Source organism: Podarcis raffonei, chromosome 6 (assembly GCF_027172205.1).
Source record: "Podarcis raffonei isolate rPodRaf1 chromosome 6, rPodRaf1.pri, whole genome shotgun sequence".
NCBI classification, from domain to species: Eukaryota; Metazoa; Chordata; class Lepidosauria; order Squamata; family Lacertidae; genus Podarcis; species Podarcis raffonei.
This window is the reverse complement of record NC_070607.1, coordinates 85,214,581-85,240,611: the sequence shown is the minus strand read 5'-3', so window position 1 is coordinate 85,240,611 and position 26,031 is coordinate 85,214,581. Positions and strand designations below refer to the sequence as shown.

General features: G+C 40.6%; 1 protein-coding gene across 4 annotated transcripts; it reads right to left on the bottom strand.

Annotated features, from left to right (window-relative positions):
- Positions 1–6,942: 6,942 nt before the first annotated feature.
- RAE1 (ribonucleic acid export 1) lies at positions 6,943–25,925 on the bottom strand. 4 transcript variants are annotated; one of them, XM_053394331.1, is made up of 14 exons: positions 25,809–25,925; positions 23,512–23,608; positions 22,739–22,843; positions 21,140–21,232; positions 20,748–20,834; positions 20,047–20,133; positions 19,240–19,311; positions 18,901–19,008; positions 17,897–18,003; positions 17,695–17,770; positions 16,062–16,256; positions 15,744–15,829; positions 13,269–13,299; positions 10,949–11,117 (listed from the first exon to the last, which is right to left on the bottom strand). In XM_053394331.1, exons 2-13 carry the CDS (start codon positions 23,599–23,601, stop codon positions 13,296–13,298), a joined length of 1,110 nt encoding a protein of 369 aa, XP_053250306.1. In that variant the 5' UTR covers positions 23,602–23,608; positions 25,809–25,925; the 3' UTR covers positions 10,949–11,117; positions 13,269–13,295. The 4 variants fall into 4 exon arrangements, with proteins under 4 accessions (XP_053250309.1, XP_053250306.1, XP_053250308.1 ...); XM_053394334.1 differs by lacking the exons at positions 10,949–11,117; positions 13,269–13,299 and adding an exon at positions 6,943–6,961; XM_053394333.1 differs by lacking the exon at positions 13,269–13,299.
- Between the last annotated feature and the right edge of the window lie 106 nt (positions 25,926–26,031).

Here is a 26,031-nt window from a genome sequence, read left to right as displayed (position 1 = left end):
TATCAATTTTTTTAATTGATTTTCAAAAATTCAAAACAAAACAAAACAGACAAACCAAAATACATACATCCTGCACTTGTCTGACAACACGAGGAACATAATCAACATTTTGGAGAAGTTGCAAGTGAATATTAATACTAAAGCAGTTTTAATTTTCATAGATGCAGAGAAAGCCTTTGATAATATTTCTTGGAATTTTATGAAGAAAAATCTCCAGCGGATGGGGGTGGGTCAAGGGTTTGAAAATGGTATAAGTGCAATTTACTCAGAACAAAAGGCTAAGCTAATAGTTAATAATGTGATGACAGAGGAATTTAAGATAGAGAAAGGTACACGACAAGGCTGCCCAATTTCCCCATTGCTTTTTATTTCGGTCCTGGAGGTTTTGCTAAATATGATTAGAAGGGACCGTCTGATTAAAGGTATCCAGGTCGGAGCCAAACAATACAAATTGAAAGCTTTTGCAGATGACCTAGTTTTGACGTTACAGGAGCCAGAATCTAGTACGAAAAGGGTATTAGAACTGATTCAAGAATTTGGTCATGTGGCAGGATTTAAGCTGAACAAGTCAAAAACTAAAGTTCTTGAGAAAAATTTAACACCGATTGAGAAAGAAAGGTTTCAGAAGGAGACAGGTTTAACATTAGTTAAGAAAGTAAAATATCTGGGGGTTAATATGACTGCTAAGAACTTAAATTTATTTAAAGATAACTATGAGAAATGTTGGACAGAAGTGAAAAAAGATTTAGAAATATGGTCAAATTTGAAGCTTTCCTTGTTGGGTCGAATTGAAGCTATAAAGATTAATGTATTGCCAAAAATGTTATTTCTGTTTCAATCATTGCAAATTTTGGACAAGATGGACTGTTTCAAGAAGTGGCAGAGAGACATTTCTAGATTTGTCTGGCAGGGCAAGAAGCCCAGAATAAAATTTAAAATATTAACTGATGCAAAGGAAAGAGGCGGGAAAAGATCCCAAAACTAAGATACTTTCAAGAATGTATAACTTGCTGTTAAAATGGAACACGCAGGATGAAACGGTTAAATCTGCAATGATTAAATGGGCACAAGATATTGGTCATAACATTATGTTTGCTGACTGGGAACAGTTGTGGACAACCGGTATGAAATTTACGGCATGTAATGTCTTAAGAGAGAATATCATGAAAATGATATATAGGTGGTACATGACACCAGTCAAGCTTGCAAAAATATATCATCTGCCTGATAACAAATGTTGGAAATGTAAAGAAAATGAAGGTACATTCTTTCACCTTTGGTGGACGTGCCCAAAGATTAAGGCTTTCTGGGAGATGATCTATAATGAAATGAAAAAGGTATTTAAATATACCTTCCTGAAGAAACCAGAGGCCTTTCTCCTGGGCATGGTAGGCCAATTGGTGCCAAAGAAGGACAGAACTTTCTTTATGTACGCAACAACAGCAGCAAGAATACTGATTGCAAAGTATTGGAAGACACAAGATTTACCCACCCTGGAAGAGTGGCAGATGAAGGTGATGGACTATATGGAACTGGCGGAAATGACTGGCAGAATCCGAGACCAGGGAGAAGAGTTGGTGGAAGAAGATTGGAAGAAATTTAAAGACTATCTACAGAAATATTGTAAAATTAATGAATGTTAAAATGATGATTGGATTGAATAGGGGGTATTAGCAACAAAGTTAATAAGAATATGCAAAAATGAATTGATAATGGATGAAAATATAGAGTTATAATATGTTAAGATAAAGAGTTAAGATAAACGAAAGAGGGTAAGGATTTGCTGATTTGATTATCTAAATGGGAATACAAAAAGGGGAGGTGTGAGGAGGTCAAGGAAACAAGTTAATGAGCATAAAGTTATAAAAAATGGATTTGTTTTTAATTCTCTTTTACCTATTTGTTTTTTGTATATTGTATTTTTATTTTTATTTCTTCTTTTTATGTATTTTTTTTAGATTTTCTTTTTTTATTTTGTTCTTTTCATATGTTCTTTTTTGTATTTTGTAAACTGATGTTTTTGTAAAATTCCAATAAATATTATAGGGGAAAAAACAACAAAAATACATACATCCTATTTAAATCTTGGTAACATAATTAAGTGACTTCCTCAAATCCCCTTTGTTGAATTTCTTTATATATCATTTTAACAGTTTTCCAAAATCGAATTCCTCAAAAAATTAACTTGATCACTTAACATCTTTCATTCTTTCAAATCTGACTTTAAACATCATAAATCTTATCCTTACATATTTGAATTCTAAGCCCATCTATTATTTGCAAGCTTTTCCAATTAAGTTATCTTAACATATTTAGCTAAATAATCTTTAAATTTCATCTATTCTTCCTGGTACTCCTCCTCCTTCTGGTCATGGACTCTTCCAGTCAGGTTGGCCAGCTCCAAAAAATCCATCATCTTCATCTGCCAATCTTCCGCTCTTGGTACTTCCTGTATTTTCCAATTCTTCGCTAACAAAATTCTTGCTGCAGATATTGTACAATTTTCAGCTCATTATATATATATATAAACAAACTATCAATCTAGCTCAGACGATAGAATGTCCGACTCTGCATCGCAGAATTGTGGGTTCAAGCTCCACACTGGGCAAAATATTTCCTGCACTGCAGGGCGTTGTATTAGATGGTTCTTTGGGTCCCTTCCAATTCTACAATTCTGTGATTCTATGGAACAGTGATTGATACCCGTTGGTTAAAATATAATGTTTGTCACCCTGAGTGTGGGAAATTGCAGTCAGAACTAGTAAGCTCAACTCTTAAGAGGTCAAGACCATAGAGTGAGCTGTTTTCTCAGACTTACCTAAGTCAGGTCCCCTCATCATTCTCTCCCATGATGTGAAGTTGACCAGGCAACAAGCCCAGGCCTCGTACTCTTAAGTATTTTTCTGTATTTGGTACCCCAGGAAGTTTCTGCATGTGTTCCTCTTGCTGAATCTGACCAAGAAATAATCTGACCTTTGGAGTTTGTAAGTAAAGCATTTAAACTTACTAATGGTGTGGTCTGTTCATTGCGAGAGGAGTGGAGGCGGGTGTGTGTGTGGCTGTAAATGGACCAAATGGGATACTGTATTAAAAGGGTCTAACAGCCTATATTCCTAACACTTCACTGTTGCACATTTTATGACTTTTAAACTCTGCTGGGGCTCCGTTACTGGAGTGTGTTTAATCCAGGGCTTTGGATCTAGGGATACAGCAAAGTCTTCTATTAATTACCCCATATGGGTGATCTACAGTGGTGCCCCGCAAGACGAACGCCTGGCAAGACGGAAAACCCGCTAGACGAAAGGGTTTTCCATTTTGGAGGCGCTTCGCAAAACGAATTTCCCTATGGGCTTGCTTCGCAAGACGAAAATGTCTTGCGAGTTCCTGCGGGGTTTTTCCCCTCCCCCCCCTTTTTCTAAGCAGCTAAGCTGCTTATCAGCTGATCTAAAAAGAATATACCAAGAGCTCAGGCCACAAGTTTCAATATAAGGAATAATTCCTACTCGAGAGGTGAAAAGAAAAACGTGTATATTCTGCTAAGAATAACAGTTTAAAGCTAATAGTAAATTTAAACACAACGTGTAAGTACGATAGTTTTAAGGTAAAACGTTTAAGTACAGAAATAATGTAGTTTCAAATATGCAGTGATATAGTATAAAGGTACATAAAATACCAATACACAATAATTATTTTGTACAAGTCTCAATGGCAGTCAAAAGGAGTCCATATTATATAGAATCAGAATAAAGAATAAAGAATCAAATAGGGCCGAAAAGGAGTATCTGGAGTGTGAATCAGATGTACGACTCAGTAGTGGTGACCAGGACAGGGCCCTGTTTCGGAGTAAACACCTTCTTCAGCTGGTAATATCAAATAATATGTCAAAATAAATCAGATTCTTCAATACCATAGATCATAAATATAATAAAGTATATACATTCTAAAGTATGTATATATCTGCTAAGCTGATAAGCCGCTAAAAGCCGCTAAACCGCTAATAGCGCTAATCCGCTAAGCTGTCAATGGGCTTGCTTCGCAAGACGAAAAAACCGCTATACGAAGAGCCTCACGGAACGGATTAATTTCGTCTTGCGAGGCACCACTGTATATTTTCCCGCCACACTGTGCTCATTGGAGGAAGAGGGGGAATTGCAAGGGTTGGGGATCAAGCCTGTGATTTTCTGCATGAGGCACATGTGTATCAGTCCCCATAAATACAGTGTTTTGTACATTACACAAAGGCCAACTGGCGTTTGCCCGTGAAGTGTCTTTACCATGTATTTTGTGCTTGTAAATAGCATTTTTACTTTGTGAACCGCCCTGAGGGGCGCTCTACAAATTTAATAAACAAATGCGTGCTCAAGAGTCAGTGCTAACCAACAATCGCTTCTGATGTCTTCTTGCACAATACATGTGTTGGCAAACACGTCTCTCTTGCATTCCATTTTCCATTGTTACACTTTAAAGATCTCGGGTGCCCGACGAAAGAAAACTGAATTTGCGAAGTGGCTTTTCCGTGCACCCAGTGTCACAAGGGCAAGCATGTTCGATGCGGTTTGGAAACGCCTGCTGCGCAAACCTGTGCATGTCCCAAAATTTCTGATCTGCACCATCATGTCTGCAACCTCATTTGTTTAAGTCAGACAAAAGATGCAACAGCCGGCGTTGTTGGCTTCCTAAAGGGAGCACATTTTCTCCTACTGACTGATTAATTACTCGGTGAATGCATTCAGCTTGAAGAGACACTTTAATTATTCAGGGGCTGCATGGATGCTAATGTAGTGTGTGTGTGTGTGTGTGTGTGTCTTTTGAGTCTGCTGGATCTTGTCACGTGAAGCCAAGCCCCTGGCTTTTGTGTATGCAAGGAAATGTTTCTAAAAGCTGCCCCCTGGACCAGGTACCAAGCGAAAGTAATGCAATAGCTCTAGAGAGGGAGGGCTTCACTTATTCTTCCACTGCCTTTTGGGAACTTTGAAAGGAACAGCTGGCGTGGGCATAAAACCCTCCTATGATATGTAAGAAAGTGCCTTAACTCTGTTCGTCCTGGAGAAGCAGGATGGGGGAAATGACATACTTTAGGGTGGAGAGATAAGATTTCCCTTCCAGATTTACTTATTTATGGTGTATAAATAACGGGTGAGTAGGCACGACCGTTTTCATACGGCTCACGTTCCCAACAAATAACAGGGATCCTCCCTGAAAAATGTATTTCCCCCCAATGGGACTGGCGGGGTGGAAAGCATGGATACCAACAGTATTGTTATTATCATCATTATTAATAATAAAACTAAAAAATTGCATACAGCCCTTCATCTGTAGATCTCAGGCAGTTCATAGCAGCAGAAAAATGCAAGATTAAAAACTCAAAAGACAAAAGACAAGAACAAAAGCAAAGCAAAGCAACATTAATAATAATTTTATTATTTATACCCCATCCATCTGACTGGCCTGCCTCAGCCAATCTAAGCAGCTTCCAGCGTATATAAAAACATAATAAAACATTAAACTTTAAAAAGTTCCCTATACAGGGCCTCCTTCAGATGTCTTTTAAAGGTTGTAGAGTTAATTATCTCCTTGACATCTGATGGGAGTGTTCCACGTTTGAGAAGGCCCAATAAGCAGAGTTCTGTAAAGACGACACTTGAGGTTAAGGAGGAGTGTTCCATACAAATTTAACTACGCAACAAATATAACTGTCATTTCCATGGTCTTTTAGGAGGCGTTATTCTTTCTCCAAGCCTTTGAAGCAGAGCTTGCTATCCCAGTTGGTACCCGTGTTGGATTTGAAATGGGTTATAAAGTTTTCATTGCTTTGTATGTAATTGTTAAAAACTTGCTTTTACACATGCAATTGTTTTATATACATTTTTTTTATTGTGTTGCATACTGCTTTGAGATGCCCCATCAGAAGCAATTCACTCGTAAATGAAATAACTAACCTATGTATCCTGTTGCGATTACTGAAGACGCCCCTTCATGACTTTTTTTTTATAAGGTGGGGTGCAAAGAGAGTAGAGGTCCCTCCACCAATAGGGAGGGCATGTGTCCTACCGTACAAAGGGCAGTCACCTATTTGAAGAGCTGTCTGGTCCAAGTCCAGATTTAAACATACCAAACCATAAGGAAATTTGTATCAGAGCACCTTGGAAGTTGTTCATCAACAGTCGCAGTCTCTCCTGCTGCAATGTACTGTTTTTATATTGATAGGAATTGTTTATAAATTTGCATCTATACAGATACACTAATACATGCAAATTTTATGTAAATCTCTCTCGCTTGGTGATGCCTACATGGCCAGTCCACCAAAGTCCAGACTTTATCATGTTTTGGAAGTGTGGCAAGACCCACCTGCTTAGGAACGGAATTGATTCTGTTTTCTTGGTGCCATTTTCCTTTCTTGTTTTGATTTTCTTCTCTCCATATGCATCCAGGGTTTGGTTTTATAAAATAAAAATGTGTATACAGACAGTGGACGCTGTATGACCATCCCTTATTTAGCCAAAATGACACCATTCGAGCATGAGGAGGTGGTAAAAGCAGGCTGTGGGGAAACCCCAAGTTTTTTCTGAAGTGCAACAAACACCATCTCCCTTTAAAAATAGGGCTATGGGAAGTAGGGTGTGGGAACTGCAAACAGACTAGGGAGGACCGAGCATGCTCAGCAGTCATGGAATGCTAGCTGGCTGCTTGGGTGGGTGGAGAGGTGGGAAAGCAGTATATAAATACCCAAAACAAACAAATAGAAATGGTGGTGGAATGGAATATCCTGAAAGAGGATTGGAACCCTGACTAGGAGCACCGCAAGTCCCACTTGTAAATATATATTGCTCTCTGAATACATCAACATTTATTTTTTTTAGCAGAGAGGGAGAGAAAGGAATACTTAGAATAGCTGCTGAAGAAGTTGGGAGCTAATCCTGGAACACAATGGGAAAGCACTTGACGCGATTGCAGCAGTCACCTATAATTATCAGGAAAATAAAAATAAGGCATCTGACTTCAGAGGGGGCTTGTTGTTTCCTGGTGTCAATAAAGCCCAAAGTCATGGAAGTCTGTGTTGTCTTTTTTTGTTTCATTTTTGCTTTTATTAGCATCCAGCAGAATGCACTGAGCCCTCCAGAAGAATCCTCAGTTAAGTTTCAACGGATACAAATGCTGCCATCTTCTGGCCCAAATAAAGGTTTACAACTGCCAATGTAAGGTCATTTATCCAGTGCAAGATGCAGCTTTTAATCGTCTGTTGATGGAGAGTCTACTGGTGCCCAAGGAAGTTGGTTCCATTGTGAAACAGCGCTTACCTTTTTTTTTTATTTAATATTTTTTATTAAGGATTTTCTTGTTTTACAGAAGTGTAGTGCCTCGTATTTTTTCTTCTTCTTCCATGTAACATTTTTACAAATCCGTTTCATTTGTTGAGGCATTAGGGGGAGAAGAAAAAAGAAAGAAAAAAGAAAGGGGGGTGGAGAGAGGGAAGATGGATGGGGGTGGGGTCTGGTGGCGGTGTTTCTATTATGTTTAATGTATGTAGAGTTTGGTGTCAGCGTTGCTTGTGTTGTTCACTTGTGTTCCTTTGGTGGTGAGAGAGGTTGGGGTTGGCCTAGGGTGTGATTGTTTGCTTGTGATTGGCTGTGGTGATCTTTGTTTTTGTGTGTGAGTGAGGTGGGTGTGTGTTTTGGATCAGGTTAGCCATATTGATTTGTATGCTGTTGGTGGATTATTGTCATTGTCCTGTTGGGTTGTGTATGTGATAAGGGGGAGCCATACCGGGGTGAAGGCGTCTTCTTCTGTTTGTCCCCGTGTCAGTTTCAGTTTATTAGTTAATTTTTCTAGTAGGGCTGTTTCCCATACTATTTGGTACCATTGGTCCATGCTTACTCCTGACAGGTCTCTCCAGTGTCTGGTTATGGTGTTTCTGGCTGCTGAGAGCAGGTGGGTTATGAGTTCTTTGTGGTGTAAATGGGCATTGTTGTCTTGGAAGATGTTTAGTAGGGCCAGTTCTGGGGTGATGTCTATTACTTGCTTAGTTATTTTACATATTTCTTGTATGGCTGTTGTCCAGAATAGTTGAATTTTGGGACACTCCCACCACATGTGGAGGTATGTGCCTGTGGAGGTGCACCCTCTCCAGCATTTTGGTGAGGTTCCTGGGTGTATTAGAAGTGCTTACCTTTCAATAAATTCTCCTAAGGTTTAGAATCATGCATCTGACAAAGTGGGCTGTGACCCATAATAGGTTTAATGGCACAACAGGCTTATCTTTTGAGGTCCCTCCTGGATTCTTTGCTCTTACAGAGTAGGAGCGGCTATTTCCCTTCTGCAAAGCGTATCGAAAGCTAAATGGCAGTCTGACCATGTGACTGTTCTGATCTCACCTGTGCTTTTTTTGCAGGCTTTGGGGCTCAATCCACACAGCCACCAGAGAAATATGGGGAGTGAACGGGCAGTTGCTACTTCCAGGAGGACAAGATGAGCCCATTCAGGAAGAATGCTTGCTGAGGATTAAGACCCACACAAAACTAAGTGGGCGATGTTATAATTTTTTGTCTTTAGAAGAAAGGTGGGATGTAATTTCATTAAATTCTAAGAAGAGGAGATAAACTAGTAAAGAGTTCAATGCAATGCACTCTCTTCTCTCCTCACAACCACTGGGGAAGAAAGCACAGAATTAACGTAAGATAACCATCTTGCACATTTTATTTTGCTATAAATTCAAGTGACATGACTGACTGCTTTTTCTAGCAGATATAGTCTTAAACCAATAACCCAGGGATCACAGTTATTCCTAGTTGCATATTATATTCACCCCACAGGTCAGATTTATACAAGAAAGTCAAATTAATTCAAGTTTTACTGCTGGCGACCAGTCCTGTGATCCATTTCTTTTTGTCATCAAGATTACAATGTGTGGCATATTACATGGGGTGGAGGGTGGGGTGTATGTGTGTGTGCTGGTGGGCCAGACTTTTTTATAAATGAAGGTTGTTAGTTCTCTTCAACGGAAGTCATAAATTTGACTACTTTCAATCTGGATTAAGACTGGATTCTTACATACGTCAAGAGATTGAGAATACTCATTTGGAGTGCAAGATCACTGGAAAATGTGCTTCGAGCATTAATGTGCTAGTGGAAAAAACTTTTCTAAAGGTTTCAAAATTAGGTCTGATTCACACCAAAGAGCTGGTAAAACTGCAGTGGACTGTTTCATTTCAGACTGAGAGAACATGGCTGAACATATCTTCATGAAAAAATAGAAAAATCAAGCACATAGAAAACCAGCATATCAGAGATAAGGCTGGATTCTGATGCACAGAACTGATGATGATGATTAAGGGAAGGACATTTGGTTATGATCCACAATCTACAATCTGTTGTGGTACAGTCCACTTACCATCTCATAAAGCCCTTGTAGATCATATAAATGCATTAGAAGGCAGGGCTTATGCAGAGTTGGTGGTAGAGGACCTCAGTTAACCTTGGACAGCGCAGGAATATTACCACTGGTATAGCAGTGATAATAAATACAACCTAGAACATGTACAATGGATCACAAAGATTGGTCCAGTTGTACACCACCCACTTAAATGTGGCTGGCTGCAGAAGGCCTTTGAACATCTAGCCTAGATTAACTAGGAATAGTATTTTGAATGAAAGAGCAAGGGAGCATGAACAAAATTCTTTTCCCCTTTCTCCTCGCAATAAGCCAATTTATGGTAAGAAGCAAGGCCTGAATGATGAAGGGAAGGGAATGCCAGAGGGTTTTCCTCAAGCATAAACTAAACTAATACACATTAGAAAAAGCTAAGATTCGGCTTCGGTGTCTTTTGTCATGGCTGTTTCTTATTGTGACTGGTGTAGAGGGTAGTTGCACACAGCAGACCTTAAGGCAGAGCAGTGAAGATGCAGGAATGTATTGCAACTGAAAATGATTATTTTTGGCGAAGGGAGGGGTAGGGGAAGAAGGAGACACCAGGGATGGCAAGCCTCCAGGCATTCTGCAAGTAGGGAGCCTTCATCAGATTAACTAGCTAGCTCTGCTTTCTTACAGCATCCCCCCCCCCACTTCATGCAAGGTGCTTGCTGGAACCACTGATCCTCACCATCACATGAAAAGTTCGTTATGCAATACAGATGTTTCTACGTGCACATTGCAGGGGAACAGCAGTAGTCCTGGGCAGACCATTATTCAACTCTTTAACATACTGTATTTACATCTCACATTTTTCCCATCAAGAAACGCAAGGTGATGCACATGAGGTTCTCAAGCAATCTCCTATTCATGCAGGCACTGATCAGAACGGGACCATCATGCACCCTCAGACTATGTCAGGGACATAGATGCTTTTACACCTTTACTGATCATGGAAGGAAGCCCCTTGCTAAGCCTCCAATGAATTTTTCAAGGTGGCCTGGAAACTAGAAAGCTAGGGAAACAAACTGGAGACTGTTTCGTTCTTGGCAAAGATGGAGAAGGCAGATGATACAATTTTGCACCTGTTGTTCAGCTATGTGAGCCTTTGGGTACATATTTTTAAGGTACAGGTGATTGTCTGCCTGTTAATGTTCTATAACTTAGCTCAAAACGAGATAAGGATTTGCTGAACAAACAATTTGAACTGGAGTTACAAGAAGGGGAGGTATGAGGAGGTCAGGGAAATATGTTATTGAAAAATAAGTTGTGAAATTTATGTGTTTTTAAGATTTTTCTTTTTTGCTTTTTGCTTTTTGTTTGTATAAAAATTGAAAACTTTAATAAATATCTTTTATAAAAATATATATATAACTTAGCTCAAAACGTCTGCTAGTAGTATCATGTGCCATTACTGTGCAATCCTATGCAAGTTGACTCAAAAATACGCCCTTGTAGAAGTGGGTAGAAATGTTGACATAGGTCAACCCATAGGAGGAGAGTTTAAGGAAAACCAGAGGCAGTTCCCACAGAACAAAAACATATCGATAAAAAGGTTTAGGAGGAGAAGAAAAATAAAAACCCAGCAGTATAGTTTAAGCATTTTGGCTGCTACAAGTAAGATGACACAAGGAAGAAGCCCAACTGGCAAGCGAGGCTAGCTAACTTCTGGGTAGAGAGGCACCTTCCTCAGTTGAAGTTCCTGTGGTACCTTCAAAACAAAAAAAGAACAAGAGGACTCGTAAGGGTGCTTATTTATAAAACTCAACTCCAGCCCTTCAAAGACCTTAGATTAGAAAGAGAATAGGGAGGCATTCAAGAGGCTAATTCATTCAACGTTGTTCCACTAGTGTCCAAACAAACACTCAAGGAGCATGACAGCCCTGAGTTGTGCATGGATAAGATTTCTACTGAAACACTGGAAAGGAGACAGCAGGAAAGAACATTTTACAGCATAAATCCTAGCACAAAGGCGAACAACAGTGCCGTTGTTTTGGTTTTTTAAAGGAAGCACTAACAAGCCTGTAGGGCTTAGAAATATATTCGCAGACAGACTGAGCCACACCATGTTGCTAATTCAAGCACTTCGGTTTAACAGGATGGCAAAAGGGACTGGCAATTCCTACTTTCCCTTACTCACTTTCCTTCTCTGCTTCTGGCTATGCCAGGGATGCTACATGAATTTGTTTATTTGCTGCATTTAGAGCCTTAACAACTTAATACATATAAGTTTCATAAAATACATTTCATTTATTTTACAAAATAAATAAATCTAGACAGCCACAGGCTAATCTTCCCTACTGTATAGGGACTGACTCCTATATGTTTCATTCTTTAGGCTATTTCTTATTTTAGTGGTTTTCATGCTGTGTTTGGGGAAATTCTACAGCTCTTTTTGAAGCCAGTTCCTTAAGAAGATGCACAATGGAGAACAACTTTCCTGAAATATAGGTTGGACATTTCAAGTGATCTTCTCCCTGAAATCTGGAGTTCCATGGGAATGATAGGAGTATTGATTGATATGGGGGGCAATGTTGATGTTCAATAGGCCTGGGCAGTGTCCTGCATGAACTCAGAATGCACTGCAGAATGAATTCCAGAATCTCTTACAGCAAGGTGGAGATGTTGCTAAATAGCTGAGAACTAGTAGCTGCGCTCATTGGTTTTGGGACAACATGGAAATATCATAAATAAGCAGTGTATTCTGTACCCATTTGCTAAAACAAAAATGCTATATTTTTTTAAAAAACAGCAATATAGACCCTTCAATAGAGCTTAAGAACCTTATTTAGTTATAAATCAAGCTTTTAGTGATAACTATTTTTTATATGAAATATCTGGTGTGCAAATGGGAAACTTGATTTAAAACTTCAATTTAAAGCAGTCCACTCCTCGTTTATCACATTCATCTCAAAATAACTATGAAGGCTACAGGAAGAATCCACTCTCGTTTTCTGCCTCATCCACAAAGCCAAGACACTTATCTTCAGAAAGCCACATCAGCTAATGCACAAAATGCTCTAACAGCATGCATAAAAAGGCAATCAAACTCTGCTTAACTCTGGACTTGCTCTCAAATTGTTCTCCTCACTCACAAAGCACAGAAACGTAATGCAAGTGATACTCCCTGCAGGTGCATCAAAAGGTAAACAGAATATACAGATTCCTGAATGAGGGCATTTCTGAAGGAATGTGCTCATATAATCAACTAAAACTCATACGAAAATAGCAGCCTGCTACCTTGTTATAAAGGTCTTTGGGGAACCAAGTTTATCATTTCAGCTCTATCGGGTTCCTACGCTAGACTCATAACTTGCTCCCAAGGATAAAAACAAAAAGGGTGGTAAAAAGAAAGGAAGATCTGGATCTGTTCCAAGTTCCCCTTTCAGTATGGATTTGCAAAGTGATTGTAAATAAGTTGCTTTATCAGGCACGGACCTGGGTTTCACATACACAAAAAGGAAGTAAAGGACTGATTCATATCTGAATGTCAATATATATCACCACGCGAGTGCCCCAGGAGAGAACAGCAACCATCTCACCAAATGTAGTCAGGCTAGCAAATAAGCATGATGCTTAAAACTGCGTAATACAAACATAATGCTAAGCTTTCTTGCAAAAGCGAGCCAGAATTACAGAGTAAAATCCAGTCTGCTCCTGCAACTTCACCAACCATTTTGGAAGGAACATCAATACTGCATGTGTCGATCGTGGGGTTTCACTAAATTACCACGCCACTCACTAAAAAAAGGGAAATATATACTATGCTCAATTTACTACACAGATAAGCAGGCGATAGCTCTAGTGAAGCCAGGGAATATTTGCTCTGCACAGGTCACACACGTACACACACCGTTGTTACCTGCTAGGCTTCTGACCTCCACAAGATTTAACTGCAAAATGAAAGATGTTGCTTTTATAATCAGAAAGGATAAGCATTAAGTCTGCAATAGTCCATTTGCAGTTCAGCAGAACACGAACGCTAAAAAAAAACCCAAAAAAACCACCCAGCCCTACCAAAGAAGGCAAGAACTGCTAGTGGCTAAAAGTTAACTACATGACAACTAGAAGCAGCACAAGAGGAGCTTGCCTTGAGGAAAAGATTGAGCTGATAGTCAAAGTAATGAATTTGGCACTGGAAGCTTTTAATTCTTTATCAGTTTCACCTCTTGAGAAGTTTGATGCTATCTTATTTACTGGCTATTCAAAGTACTGTAGTTGCATCCAAAGTACTGGGTGTATACCACACTGCCATTGTGAATACAGCTATCCATAAGCAACATGCATCTCCAAGGCCTTCAGAGCAGACAATTCTGGTCTGGCTATACAAAATGCAGGATATAATATTGTTGTATGGATGCTGGTTCCCCAGGACCTTCACATATAGAATTGGCAGACACGTGATACATGGCCCTATAGGAAACTATGCCAGTATTTGAAGAAGCCCATGTCGAAGTTAAGAACCATTTAAGCAAGGTTATTGGTCAAATGGTTTTCATGCATCCTTGCATTTTGTGGAAAGTGGCCCTTTTGATCAGAGATTCCATAGAACCTATTTTTTGTTCTTGAATTCAGGCTATCTGTACCATAATGGAACCATCGTAGCTCATGCGTAGAGCATGTGCTTTAAGGTCCTGGGTTCAACTCAACTGGCTCTCCATTTAAAAGGATCTCTGGTGGAAGGACTCAGAAAAGCCTTTCTGTTGCAAAGCCCAGAGAGACACTGCCAGCCACAAGAGGGAATACTGGGCTAGACGGCCAAATAGTTCAACAGCTCCCTATATTCCTATCCGTGAAAAGGGAGCTACTCACATTCAGCTACCGAACAAAAAACTATTGAAAAAGAACAGGCCTTTCACTTGCATATCAGTGAACGTTGGCCACTGAATTCTTTAGCTCAGCAGCAGACATTAATTTGTGAACAATACAAAACAAGAGACTGGTTGAGATTCCACGAAATCATTTAATAAGAGTGGTTTTTAATATTTTGCCTCTGATCCCTCAGTTCACCAGCGCTGACAACTGAAGTACTTACATAAGGTTTGGTTCAAATTCAAAACAGTTTTATTTAAATCATAGCGAGTTTTACAACATATGTGCTTACAGAAAAAATTCTGACAGAAGCGTATTTGTATACAAATTCAGCCCCCCCTTCCAATCATTATAAAACGGAAATCGGCATCAAGCTTTTTGTAAGAAAATCCTTTGACGTTTTGAACAGCAGATTCCCCAATGTGAATATGCCTGGACTAGATGCACATTACATAAGCCTCTGCACCATTTCTACTTAGTTGTGTTCCGATGAGATTTACCCGCCTAACGCTATGCAATATTAGTGGAGTTAGGAATGCTTTCTCTACTTGGAAATAGCTGCATCTGCAGCTCTTTTAAGACACAGATTAGGGTACAGAAGTGGTCCTATTATGTGGCACATGTATATGAAACTGTCCTTTTAGCTATGATAAGGCCCTTTTTCTTGCTACTGCAGCCATGGGCACAGTGCAATGCAGAGACATTGTACTGTTCGCCTGCTATCTTGCATCCAATGACCAGGCAAGAGTTCACGGAAACACAGGCACAACAGTATTTCTACATGGCACGGAGTCCTTGGGTCTGTAGTCACCTTATCCACTGTTGCATGTTAATGTATCACCAGAGAGGGCTTGTGCTATGCAACTCTATCCCCCTAGTGAGTCGCCCACATCTCAAAACCACAACCTAGGCACAGTTTGCAGCGAAATCAGAACTGAATTATTCCTAGAATGCATCAAAACTTAATTTGGGTTTATTCTGGGATTTTTTTTGCCTTCAGTACATAGCCCGCATACATGAGTAGAAAAATATGTCTAAGACCAAAAAAAGGGTACACATTGGCAGCAGATTAATATTAAATTTACAATTCTATGAAAAAGAAAACCTCGGAAGAATCTAAAATCACAAAAACTGAATTTCCCCAACACTCATTAGCCCCCAATTCTCAATCCAGTAAGAAAAAAAAGGTTTGCTGAGAATTATTGCAAAGCACACTTTTTCTGTAGTATTCATAAAATATTGGCAAGTACTTAGGATGCAACAACTGTTTCTTGGTCCAGTGCAGGGATTTTGCTACTATTAAGAAAACTGGCAAGTCTTCATGCAAATGTCAGGCATTCCTGGGCAGCATGGAACACACTAGTCAAAGGGTACTTTTCCAGCCCATAAGAATGTACGTTGGTAATCGTCACAGAGACCCTTGCTAAGGGTTACCAATCCAAGACAGACAACTGGAAAGAGATCAATGGGGACGGGGCACGTGGCAAGAAAGCAGTGCTACAAGGATGGTCTGAATTATACTCACTACTTCTTATTTCTGGGTTTTAACTCTTCGGCAGCATTGCGCAGAAATATATAGTTCTTCTTTTGCGGATTATAGAATTCATGCCCCTGCAAAAATGGTTAAATACAGTTGTATTACACAGCAGTAACAAATTAAACCTTAACCAAGTATTTTATTTAACACCTTGCAAGTAAGTGGGGCTCTGGCTGCATTCAGATATTGTGCCATGGTACTAGCTGTATTTCCTTCTCTTTCTAGATATTTCAGTTTAACTGAGATGCCGAATTTCTCCAACGACATCTATTAAAAGATGCTCTCTTTACGTTTCAGCCAACTCACCTTTGACCAATCGTAACTAGACGCATATGCAAATATATTGCCATTGTGGTTGAAGGAGCAAGCAGATATTGGCTGGTCCAGCTGTTCTGAGGTTTTTAGCTTCGTCCGTGCATCTTTATCCCAAAAGCTGAATCTGCCATCAGATCCTACCGTTGCAAGGGTGCCGTGGGCAGGGTGAAAGGCGATCCCATTAACCTTCAAAGTAATCATTTAAAATTTAATTTAAGCATTTTCACGCCACTCTTTGGAAAACATTTCGAGTGACTTACATGGTATCAGTTTGCGCTCTCGGGCTTATAACCTAAGAGACATGATAGCAAAAGAGGGATGAGGAAGGAAGAGGGAAATATTCACATTCAAACACCAGTTCCAAAAGTGAACAAAAGTCTTATATGGATCAGTTTGAAAGTTAACAGCTGAACCAACAAAGTTCGGAAAGGAAGCAAATGATGTATTTTTTAAAAAAGTCATCGCAAGCTTTGTTTAGTCATTTCAGACCAAAACAACAAAGTTCATTCATGTAAAAAAAATAAAAAAAATCTATTACTTGACAGTTTCCAATACTTCCCCAAAATACTTTATCACCCTTTCCCCAACTCCCAGTTTTATACCACTGAAGCAGACCTGACACCACAACTCTGCTCACAAAGGCAATGGTCACAGGGAAGGACTGGAGGAGGAAAGGAGATGAACTGTTGTTCTTTGGTCCTTCCTCGTCCACCTCACTACACTAAGCACAAGATGGAGTCTGAACTGCTTTTTTAAAGCTGGCCCTACCGGCTGTTATCCCCAACAAACCATAGCACAGGCCCAGAAAGAGGGCAAGGCATGCTTCCCTCTTTCCAAGTCAGAAGCTCTTTCACTGCCTATGCTACAGAATCTGGCTCCCTGTTTCAGCAAAGGTGGGGAGAACTACCAGAAACAAGTTTTCCCTCCATTGACATCTGCTAGAGCTGCATAAGATGAATACATGGCATCTGCCAGAAGTAACTAGGACACCCAGTTTATTTGGGGGGGGGGCAGGTTTTGGCCCAACACTGCCATGTACAACTTTAAGTTTTCCCCCACAGAAACAAAAGGTGTGTGTGTCATTAGATCTTATGGTAGAAAATCAAGATATACACTCAAGGGATATCCTTGGCCTGGTAATCCCAGTATTTATTTTTTTTGGGGGGGGGGTTTACCCCTCCAAAATGGTTCCTAAACCGGGTCCCATTTGCTTTGTCCTAGTTAACTCAATGGAATCTGCAGCTCCAAGTTCCAGTTACTAAACATGCTAAAGCGGAATGAAACGCTAGGAGAGAATATTGGAAACTGGCTATTATACAGAGAAGTATCTGACCATCTGTCCCAAGGGCATGGGGAAATGTCATTTTCTTCACTCAAGAACGTATTTTACTGGAATAAGGAAAAAAAATCGGGTTGAAAACGTAGCAGGCACAAATTCTTCAGCGACTCACATTCTGATTGTTACAGATGTCAGTTTTCTGCCTTTAGACACAAGTGAAATTTCTCTTTAGGGACAAAATGTCAAAGAAGGAAGACTCCAGATTTGACATCATATCTATACTTGGTCTGGATAACTTTCAACAGCCCTGGAGGATCCTTACTGCGTGTCGTGCGAAATACTTACAGCATAGATATCCTGAGGTGCAGATGTGTTTGTGCCATTGGAACGATGACATTTGAAGGTGAAGTTGTCTTTGGCACTGGAAGAAAAAAAAGCGTTTTAAGTTTGTCATTTCACATTGCACGCAACAGATTGCCTACTTCTACAAGCCCATGTTCCATGCAAGCCTAAGTGGGCAGCTTGCAGCCGATTTCAAGATACTTACGGATTTGGTGGGTTAATGTAATGAATGGCTACTCTTCCTTCGATGCTTCCAAGGGCAAACCCTGTTGGCTTGTTCACTTTGTCTTTAAAGATAGCAACACAGCGATGCTAAACGGGGGATAGAGATTGGGTTTTATGGCACCATCTTATACATGTCTACTCCAAAGCAAATCCCACTAAGGTGAATAGGACTTATTCCCACATAAGTGTATATAGGATTGCAACTTCAGTTGGCTAGCAAACAAGCCTAAAGCGTTAGCAGGGACAATGCAACATGAAAGCTACTGAATAGTTAAGAGCATGCAGAGCATTTACTTATTAGGAGAACTCTAACAGGATTTTTAAAGATTTTGCCAAAGAATTGTGTATGATTCAAATCCCAATGGGTAGAACAGGTCCAAATATTCAAGGACCTTTGGGAAATAGTTATTTCTCAGGCGTCAATTTCTGGCTGCACTCAAGGATGAGGGCCAAGTTTCAAGTAACTCACTTTGGGTTTCTCAAATGGTAGCCCACCATGCCACAAGACAAACCTTTTCAGAAACTCAAGAAATTTTCAAAGTGATCAGCATTATGGCATGGAGGTCTGCGTGCCAAAGAAAAGAGTGTTTTACAATTCCATATGTGTAAGCTCAAGTTCTCTTAAACACTTGAAATAGCGTTTTTGAATTCTAGATTATCAAATTTAAATTCCTTGTAATAAGATATATGCTGGCAAAGTCATTTTGGGGGGTTCTTCTAATAAGCTATTTTTCTAACCAGTTTTGATTCTTATCCCTCTCAAAAGAACAGCTAAGAATAAAATTTAAGATCCCAGTAGTGATAATGACAGTTATTTATGTAAACAAATTATAGAATTTGGCCCATGATGCTTTAAAAAAAAATCTATCACATAAATAAAACAACTGCTAGAAATACTGTTTTTAAAAGTATTGATTTAGGCACAACTTAAAAAAGGCCTACTTCCTATAAATCAAGACAAGTTAACTCAAGTTTAATTATTACCTGATGCTTAAGTGGAGAGTCTATTCTTCTAAATTCAGAAGGCTGATTCTCTAACTGATAAACTATTAAGCCTCTCTCTGCAGTAGCTACAACAGCCATGGGGTATACCTGAAACAAGATAAATTAAAGTAAAAAGTAGAAAATAAAACTTTTAAATTATCATCTGAATCAAAATTTACATAAAGTCAAAACGAACAGTAAAAGCAATTGCCTAAAATGTTAACGACAACACTTAATACAAACTCAGCCTGTTAATTACTGTGGGAGAAAGACAGCTAAACAAATGGCAAACGACGGCATGTTTTCATGCAAACACACGCCAAAAGATCTCTTACTTACTACATCAGCACAGTAGCACCGCTCAGGCAACTGCAGGGTCATCATTGGCGTGGGCGATCGGGTGTCCCAGAACTAAAAAATGAAAAACATCAACAATCCCACACATAAGGTATTATACAGGCTATCTTAGCAAAACTGACTATGCCATCTCCATGTCCTTAACTAAGGCTGGTTTTGGAAAGCCTGTGTATTGCAAGTCAATACAACGATGAATGGGGTGAGGGGCTTTGGTTCAAAGACGGTCTCAAGGGTGAACTGAGTGTATGGGGTCTTTGAAAGCTGAAATAATAGTGACTTTGCTCAAAGCATTTCAGTGTGCTTTTACACACTGAAGTCATATTAACAATAGATACTACTATATAAACAAGCACTGTATAGCTGGCTAAGGACTTTGGGCATTTCACATGCATTCTTTATCATTCTTAGAGCAACCTTTTAAGGGAGGAACTGGGATTACTCCTGTGATACAAACTAGGGCACCAAAGGTGTAGAGCAAGTGGACCCTTTAACAGCCATTTGCTGAGGGAGCTCATGGCCTCACACAGATTACAACCAGGCGCTTCCAGTTCATACCTCACACCCTCAAGCAGAAATGTTGGGCACACTTATTTGGAAGAAAGGCCCACTGAATGTAGCAGGGCTTGCTTCTAAGTAAACATGCATACAATTGTTGCTACAATAATGCTACAAACAAAACAAAACACGGAACTCACAATTTTCTGCATAATACATGCTACGCAAAATCTGCTGAAAAGATTTTCAAACATGTAGAATAGCATTAATGCAAACAAAATATCGACATCTTACCTTCAGAGTTTTATCCCAGCTTCCAGTCATCACACAGCTATAATTTGGTGCTTTAATCCAATGGACAGTCTTTACAGGAGCTTCATGCTAAAGGACAAGGAGGTTTTAAAAGATGTCTAGAATAAGGCTCAGTCATGCATTTTAGGGTGGGTGTAGACATAACTGGAATGAAGGCCGCTGCTTTTTCTTCTTTTGCCAAGCAAGCCTGGTCTCACCTTCTGCCTTCTCTTTTGATGGACACAGTTAGCAATGCAAAGCAAACACTAATCACATTAGCATTCTTGCACTTCCCCCCATTTCACACAGGAATGGGAGACTAGAGCAAAGTTCTGCCTTTTGCAAAACTTAAGGCATATAAAGGGCACTGCAGAGCTTTTCTTTCCTTTCTTCTTACAAGATCTGTTTGACGCATCTATGGAGAAAATTGATGGGTGAACCTGGAGTGTGCTAAGAATTAAATATATACCCCTGTATCCATGGGAAATAGGTTGTGTAGGCTTGGTCCACTTTTTAGTTTAGCCTACCCACTACTACAATGTGACCACTGACAGCTTTCTATTAAGGTAATGCAGACCATGCGTAAGAAAGCTTCCCCATTCTGATGAAGATGGATTAAAACGCTCAACATTTATCTGAATAGCACTTCATTTAAATACACTTCTATTCAGCTTTTCTATAAAAGACTATGAAAAAAATCATACCTGTGCAATTTGTATTGCCTGGTTGCTGTTGAGATCCCACATTTTGGCAGTTTTATCACAAGATGCTGTAAACACTTTACTCCCATCCTATATAATGACAAGAGAAGGTGTGGGTGGGAAATATAAATTCCGTAGTATTTTATCTGTTTCTAAAATACATGTCCAAGTGTGACAGCATATCAAGGGCATAGATCTCCTGATATTGTAGAAAAGAACATTAGAATTTTCAGGATAGGATCATGCCATTTAGTGGATGCAGGTTATTCTAAAGAGGTTTTTCCACCCAACTCTTCCATCCTTCTCCACTGAAGGAGAAGCTATATAGCCTTCAGATTTCCCAAAGAAACATTACAGATCTTTAAGAATACTTCTTGTGCAATAAAAGGACGTACGTCACTCCAGCAAACGTCTAGCACAGGTCCTGTGTGCATTTGCTGTGCTTTTGGAATTGTCTGCCCGTTATCCTGGACTTCCCAACAACGAACCTGAAGTAAAGAGACAGAATAATTTTAAGGTAAGATCATTTGTACACCACTCTTAATGTACAGCTGTTCACATTGTTTGCCCTTAAAACTGTCAGGAGCTCGTCCTACACTTGGGTAGGACCCTGGTAGAGACACATGCCCGACTGGCATGTTCTCTCCCTCCTGGCCATTTGTTCGGGAGCTTCAAGCTTTCTTCAGCCTGAACATCACAGCGACCGATGCCAACAGACACCAACACACTTAGGAATCCGCAGAGTCTTCGCAGCTTGCATAACAGACCTCAGCAACTCAGCATTTTGGCTAATCTACTTTATTTACATATAAACACACACGGAGCACTGCACCATGACTCCCTCTCTCTCTAGCATCAGATAGTAAAGAGAAAGAACAAAGGACAATAGTCCCACTTCACGGAACACAGTAACACAAACATCCTCACTCCATCACTTCCCACTCTGTGGAGTCAAAACATACACCATCATGTGATAGACAACAATCCTATGACTGCAATCATGGAGCAGGAATTCTAACAAAAACAACCCTGAAGTCTTGTGAGTTTTCCATTTTATGTCAAGACAATGGAGGTAGTGAGATTGCAGCCATCTGGTGAACCCTTTCCTTAGGTTTTTATTAATGCTTTTGATAAGCCACTGGGCTGCAATGGGTCTCAATATTACCCTAAATATTATTGGGGTTTTTTCGAAAACACTGGGCCAAAGAACCTCCTGCTGAACTGACGCTGATTTATGAAAGCATGAATAAATTTGTTGCTTTTAAGGTGCCATAGGACTTTTATTTTTTCTACAATAGATGCAAACCTAATCCTATGAATGCTTACTCCCAGGAGTAAGTACCACTGTTCAAAAAAGCTTATTAAGTATGAATAAGACTGCAGTATAGCATGACTATTATTTTAGAATTTGCCTGCTAAAACAACTTCATTCACAACAGATGCACCAACCAAAGCAGGATACCTTGAGGCCGCAATGCAATATCCACTTACTTGGAAGTAAGACCCAGTGAACTCCATGGGACTTACTTCTGAGCAGACATGTATAACATTGTACTATTAGAAAAGAGTGAACAATTAATGCACACAAGGATATGTCAACATCTGTGTGCCAAGAGAAATCCAAGCTAAGATACTATTCCTACCTCTATTTTTCATCAAATTGTTAATGTTTTTAACAATTAAATTATTTTGGAATGTTTTATGGGAAGTGATTCATATATAAAATAAATCATCATTAGTCTCTATTCCAATAACAGGAGATGTTCCTTGTTAACAGGAGGCAACCAATATTTTTAAAAACATTTAAATTGTTAATGTTTTTTTATAGTCTGTCAGTATATTGCAACAGACTTGTCTCAAAGAGTGGTACACAGTTGCTTTAAACATTAAGATTATCGCATTTTGTCTGCAAGAAGCAGCTGCCCATATTCAGTACAAACAGTGCAGGCAAAGTGCATAGTATGCCTCAATACCTACTTTCATTTGTTACTTACATCATTTGCCCATGATCCTGCAATAAGGAAATTCCCCGGCAATGTTGGTGGGCTGAAAGCTAAACAGCCTATGCTGTCATCAGGTGGTGAAGTAACTTCAATATCCTGGAACAGAAATCAAAGTTAGAAGTAATATATCTGCCTGGAGACATGTCTAAAAGAATATCATCACCCTGCCCCCACTGGAGGATTTATGTGCTATCTTGAACATCAAGTCCCCAACTCAAAGTAGAAATTCTCAACAGGTATTCTATTAACAGGCAAACACCCATATATGTACATCCATCAATTAAACTTAATCTCTTCCAACTGAACAAGCTAGCTTACAGGCTTGCTCTTAAAATCCTATTCCTCTTATATATACAGCAGGATATATAACCACAGGGGGTGCACGAAAAGGGGGAGGCATGGAAAAGTGGGTGGTCTATGTGCAAGGGATAGTTGAGAAAAAGAGGACGGAAGACAAATCTGAGTGAATATGAAAACAATGGGCACAAGGCGGGGTTGCAAAAAAGGAGGGACAGGTGACATGGGAATGCGAGTGAAGATGATAGTGGGGTTATGAAAAGGCTGCAGAATAATGGCTTCATAACTGGATGGAAGGGGGAAAGGTTGCTTAGTAGTAGGTACAATGTGTAGGAGGAGGAAGATGAAGAAGGTTGCCATGGGAGTGGTCTCTATGAGGGAAGGAGTTTGCACGAAAAAGGGAGGTGGCATGGATATGGGGGTCAGGCGAAGGTGAAAACAAAGAGATGCAAACTGGGGCTATATACCTTCATAGGGTTGTGATTATCTGTAGCTGTGCTGCCAAACATGCTGGTACCTCCAGTTCCAAACCCTGATGTTGACCCAAACAAACTCATCTTGCCCCTGTAAAAATAATTGAAAATAACTTAAATAGAAGTATTTTCTATGCAGACTGCAACAATCATCATCCTTATAATGTGACCACTTTTAATTCATTTTTTTACAAAAATAAATTTATGCCCTGAATCACACAAATACAGTGGGGCATAGAAGCAAATCTGAAGGACTACCTTCTTTCACATGACTTATCCAAAGTCCTTATCTGGGATTCTCCCTCCAGACCCATCATCTGAAGTTAGGCAGGCGTGACTGGGGAGAAGACCTTCTACAGTCAAACCTTGGTTCCCGAACGGCTCTGTTCTCGAACGTTTTGGTTCCTGAACGCTGAAAACTTGGAAGTAAATGCTCCGGTTTTTGAAAGCCGAACATCCAACACGGCTTCCACTTGAGTGCAGGAAGCTCTTGCAACCAATCAGAAGCTGTGCCTCAGTTGTCAAATGTTTTGGAAGCCGAATGGGCATCCGGAATGGATTACGTTCAACAACCGAGGTTTGACTGTGTTCTTCCTGAGGATTATATAGTAGTTGTTGACATGGCTTCTGCTGGATTTTACTGGTGCTACTTCTGTGACTTATATTGTTTTATGTAGTGTTTTATTGTCTGTTTTAATTTTGTATACTGTACACTGCCCTGGGAGCCTTGCACTGAAGGGTGGTCTATAAATAAACGCTGCCACTGAATTAAGCGGGATTTACATACACATGCTTACTGAAAAGCAGGTTCCACTTTATTCGATGAGGTCTTGCTCATTCTTTAAGTAAATGTGGTTAAGACTGAATCCTTCATTCAATATTCAGATAACACCCTGCTCTTTATGCCCCAGAAAGGAGAACTATCACAATGTAAGTGGGGGTGCACTTTGTTCTCTACCTTAATGCTGGTTCACATTGTGGAAAATTCAAAATTTTACATAGCACAAGCAGTGTAAAAAGGTGCATCTCCAGGAAAAGCATATGGATACCCTGCACATATTCCCAACTGTTACTAAAAAGGGTAATGAAGCATTCATGCTTTCATTGCTGTACATTGTACAAGAAACATCCCTGTAGCAATTATAAAGATCTCTGTTTCAAGGTGACATCCCAACAGTGTAGGGCGTATCTATGCTGTGCCTTGGGCAAATGCATAGTTTTTTTCTCCAGAGTTCTCTGTAGTGGTTACAACATGGGTAGGAAACCTAAGGCCCAGGGGCTGGATCCAGCCCAATCGCCTTCGAAATCTGGCCCGCGGACGGTCCGGGAATCAGTGTGTTTTTACAGGAGTAGAATGTGTGCTTTTATTTAAAATGCATCTCTGGGTTATTTGTGGGGCATAGGAATTCGTTCATTTTTTTCCTCTCTTCAAAATATAGTCCGGCCCCCCACAAGGTCTGAGGGACTGTGGACCGGCCCCCTGCTGAAAAAGTCTGCTGACCCTGGGGTTACAACAACCCTGGAGGGCAGGGGACACTGCTGGTATCCCCATGGGACCGTTAGCAAGGTCGATGCTAATAGAATCAGTGAGCCGAGGAGTTGGAAGGGACCCCAATGGCCATCTAGTCCAACCCCCTGCAATGCAAGAACCTCAACTAAAGCATCCATGGCAGGCGGCCATCCATCTGCCCCTTTCTCTGCCTTTCTTTCTTTCCTCCAGCGCCGAGGGCCTTCTGGCGGTTCCCTCATTGCGAGAAGCAAAGCTACAGGGAACCAGGCAGAGGGCCTTCTCGGTAGTGGCGCCTTCCCATCAGATGTCAAAGCGATAAACAAGGACCTGACATTCAGAAGACATCATAAGGCGAAGTTTTTAATGTGTGACATTTTAGTGTATTTTTGGTCTCTGTGGAAGCCGCCCAGAGTGGCTGGGGAAATCTAGCCAGATGGGCGGGGTAAAAATAATAAATTATTATTATTATTATTATTATTTCTGAACTGCCTTGAAGAATAAATAAAGTCCTGCTCCGACAGCACGTGGGGCGGAAGTCCTTCCATTCAAGCGGCTCTACTGCGCTGCTTGAAAGGGCGGGCTATCTGCCCCCCCCCATACCATAGCTGGGGAAGGACCCACACGACTGAAGGGGACCGAGCGGGCGCGGAGAAAGCCGGGAGAGGGAGCCGGGGAGAGAAGCGCGAGGTGCCACGGCTCCAGCGGGAGGGCCTGGCGAGCCACGAGGCCGGCCCCGGACGCCACACGCGGGCCTGGCCGGGCGCAGGGAAGGGGAGCGTACCTCAGACGGGCCGGGGCCGACCGTCCTCCTTCCCCGCGCGACCTCTCCTCCTTCTTCAGCCGGAGCGCCAAGGGAGACCCCGGAGCCGCGGCAACAGAACGCAGGCCCCTCCACGCTGCGCATGCGTCACCGTAGAACTGAACTCGTAGGCGCCGGCGTCAGTTCACGGGTTAAAGGTGGGCGTGGCCTCTGGCGGGCGCTCACGTGCTTTGCCCGGTTGGTC